The 2374-nt window shown below is 47.1% G+C and overlaps 1 protein-coding gene across 1 annotated transcript; it reads left to right on the forward strand.

Moving 5' to 3' along the window:
* Positions 1-106: 106 nt before the first annotated feature.
* LOC121937764 (zinc finger protein 260-like) lies at positions 107-2341 on the forward strand (the record flags this gene model as incomplete). The annotated part of the gene is made up of 1 exon (XM_042481086.1): positions 107-2341. A coding segment is annotated over one exon (1514 nt), but the record flags the coding sequence as incomplete, so codon positions are not given.
* Between the last annotated feature and the right edge of the window lie 33 nt (positions 2342-2374).

Raw genomic sequence — 2374 nt, forward strand, 5'->3', positions numbered from 1 at the left:
AATAATAAAATAATAATAAATAAAAAAAGCCCCACTGCGTCAGATTCTGACCACATAACAAACCTTTTGCAGCTTTTCTGAATCCTCTTTTCGATCCTCCCTTCAGACAGACCGCCAGTCTGTGAAAACAGCTTTTCCTCTGAGCAGAGCAGGAGCTCCAGTCAGGTCCGGGTCTCCTCAAACCTGCCGCGGACTAAAGACGCGTCCACAGAGACAGACTGTGAGTTTTTCCACGGTAAGACTTCACATCTTCCGCAGACACACAGAGCAGAGGACGCCTCAGCTGTGATGGACGCGCTGTCACCTAGAGACCGCGAGGTCCTTTCATCAAACAGTTCTGTGAGCGAAAACGATGAGGAGCTGAATGAAAAACGGCTCAAAACCAACAAAAGAAAACAAAGTCAGGGGGAGGACTGTTGCAGAATGTGCGGGAGGTTTTCCCCCCAAATCGAAACTGGGAAAAAAGTGAAAAAACAGGACAAAACTAGCAAAAACCAAACTGCAGGACAGAGCTGTTGCAGAGTTTGTGGGAAGTTTTTCCGATACAAACGCTCTTTTCTGAAACACGTCATTTCGCACGAGCAGAGCTCGGATCTGTGCGGCGCCTGCGGGAAAAAACTGGACTCGGACGAGAACTTGAAGGCGCATTTAGAAACGCACAACGAGGAAAACAGCTGCAGGGATCAAACGGAGGAGAGACCGTCGGAGAGCTCTGATGCTGAGAGTAAAGCGGGCGACTCTGATGAGGAGTGGAAGGACAGCGAGGGGAGCGACAGTGAGGACAGCGAGAAAGTCCAAAAGTCCAAAACAAAAGTATCAAACAAAACTAAAAACAAGGAGTTATCGCATCTGAAGTACAGCTGTAAAATCTGCGGCAAATCCTTCTGCTACAGAGCCTCGTTTTTGAAGCATGTGCTAGAAGACGAGAGGGATACGGACGTTTGTGGCGTTTGCGGGAAACGTTTCGAGTCCGAGGACGATTTGAGGCTTCACTTGCAAACTTACATCCGCACGAACGACTGCGAAGTTTGCGGCAAACACTTCGACGCCCACAAACAGCTGGAGATGCACATGAGGACTCACACAGGAGAGAAACCGTACATCTGCACCGTTTGCGGCAAGGCGTTCGCCCAAAACGGAAACCTCATGGGACACATGAGAGGACACACGGGAGAGAGGCCGTACGTCTGCAGCGTGTGCGGTCAGAGCTTCGGCTTTAAGGAGTACATGACGGCTCACATGAGGATCCACACGGGAGAGAAGCCGTTTCTCTGCAGCGTCTGCGGGAAAGGCTTCCGGCAGAGGGGGACGCTGAAAACGCACATGATGATCCACACGGGAGAGTCCACGCACAGATGCGGCGTGTGCGACAAGAAGTTCTACAAGAGCGGAGCGCTGAAGATCCACATGAGGTCGCACACAGGAGAGAAGCCGTACCTGTGCAACGTTTGCGGGAAAAGCTTCTCGGCGAGCGGCTCGCTGACCAAACACATGGGCGTCCACGAGGGGGAGCGGACGCACGTCTGCAGCGTCTGCGGGAAAGGATTCCTGAGGAAGGAGGACCTGAAAAGACACGCTCAGACTCACGAGGACGAGTCCACGCAGCTGATGAGTCTTTAACGCCTGTTAAAGGAACAGTTCAACATTTTGGGAAGCATGCTTACTTACTTTCTTTCCAAGAGAACGACAAGGCAATTAGTCGACTCACCGAAAATTGATCTTTTTCTACTTCGATAATCAAAAAATCTTAATAATTTTTCAAGCAAAGATAAACATTGCAAGTTCCAGCTGCTGTTTTTAGGTTTTATGAAAAAGTTAATTAAGATTTGGCCCAAAAATGAAAAATGTGAACTTTAGAAAATGGGCAGTTTGCATTATTTTCTAATGTTTGCTGCGGTATATTTATGGGAACTGCCAATTTTGCCAAATTCTGATGCCCCGTACGTCCAACAAATGTCCAGTTGGACCAGAAGCACATTTCTCAAACAGCGTGTTATCCATAAAACAAACGCCCAGCGCTCCGAAGGTCCCGTTCCTCCAAAAATAGACGACCCAGTCACCGAAAAAGTTTCAAGATCTGCCATCGGCCAAAATGTTCAACTCAAAGGTTAAAATTGGGAGTCCATCACGGTGGCGACGTAGGATGTAAAACATTGACTTTAACGAGAGCTTGACCGAGATGCTTTTTAAAACTTAATGCTTCTACATTTTTGCATGAAGCAAATTAACCCTTTGTAAGCTGGGCAAATTGACTTACTTTATTTCAAGAAGGCAATGAGCTGTTGATGACCCAGAGATTGGCAAGAAATTAAATTTCATTAAAAAAATAAAAAGTACAACCAGATTTTCTAAAAATAAAAAAACACCCATCCTA

This window comes from Plectropomus leopardus, unplaced genomic scaffold (assembly GCF_008729295.1).
Source record: "Plectropomus leopardus isolate mb unplaced genomic scaffold, YSFRI_Pleo_2.0 unplaced_scaffold27404, whole genome shotgun sequence".
NCBI lineage: Eukaryota > Metazoa > Chordata > Actinopteri > Perciformes > Serranidae > Plectropomus > Plectropomus leopardus.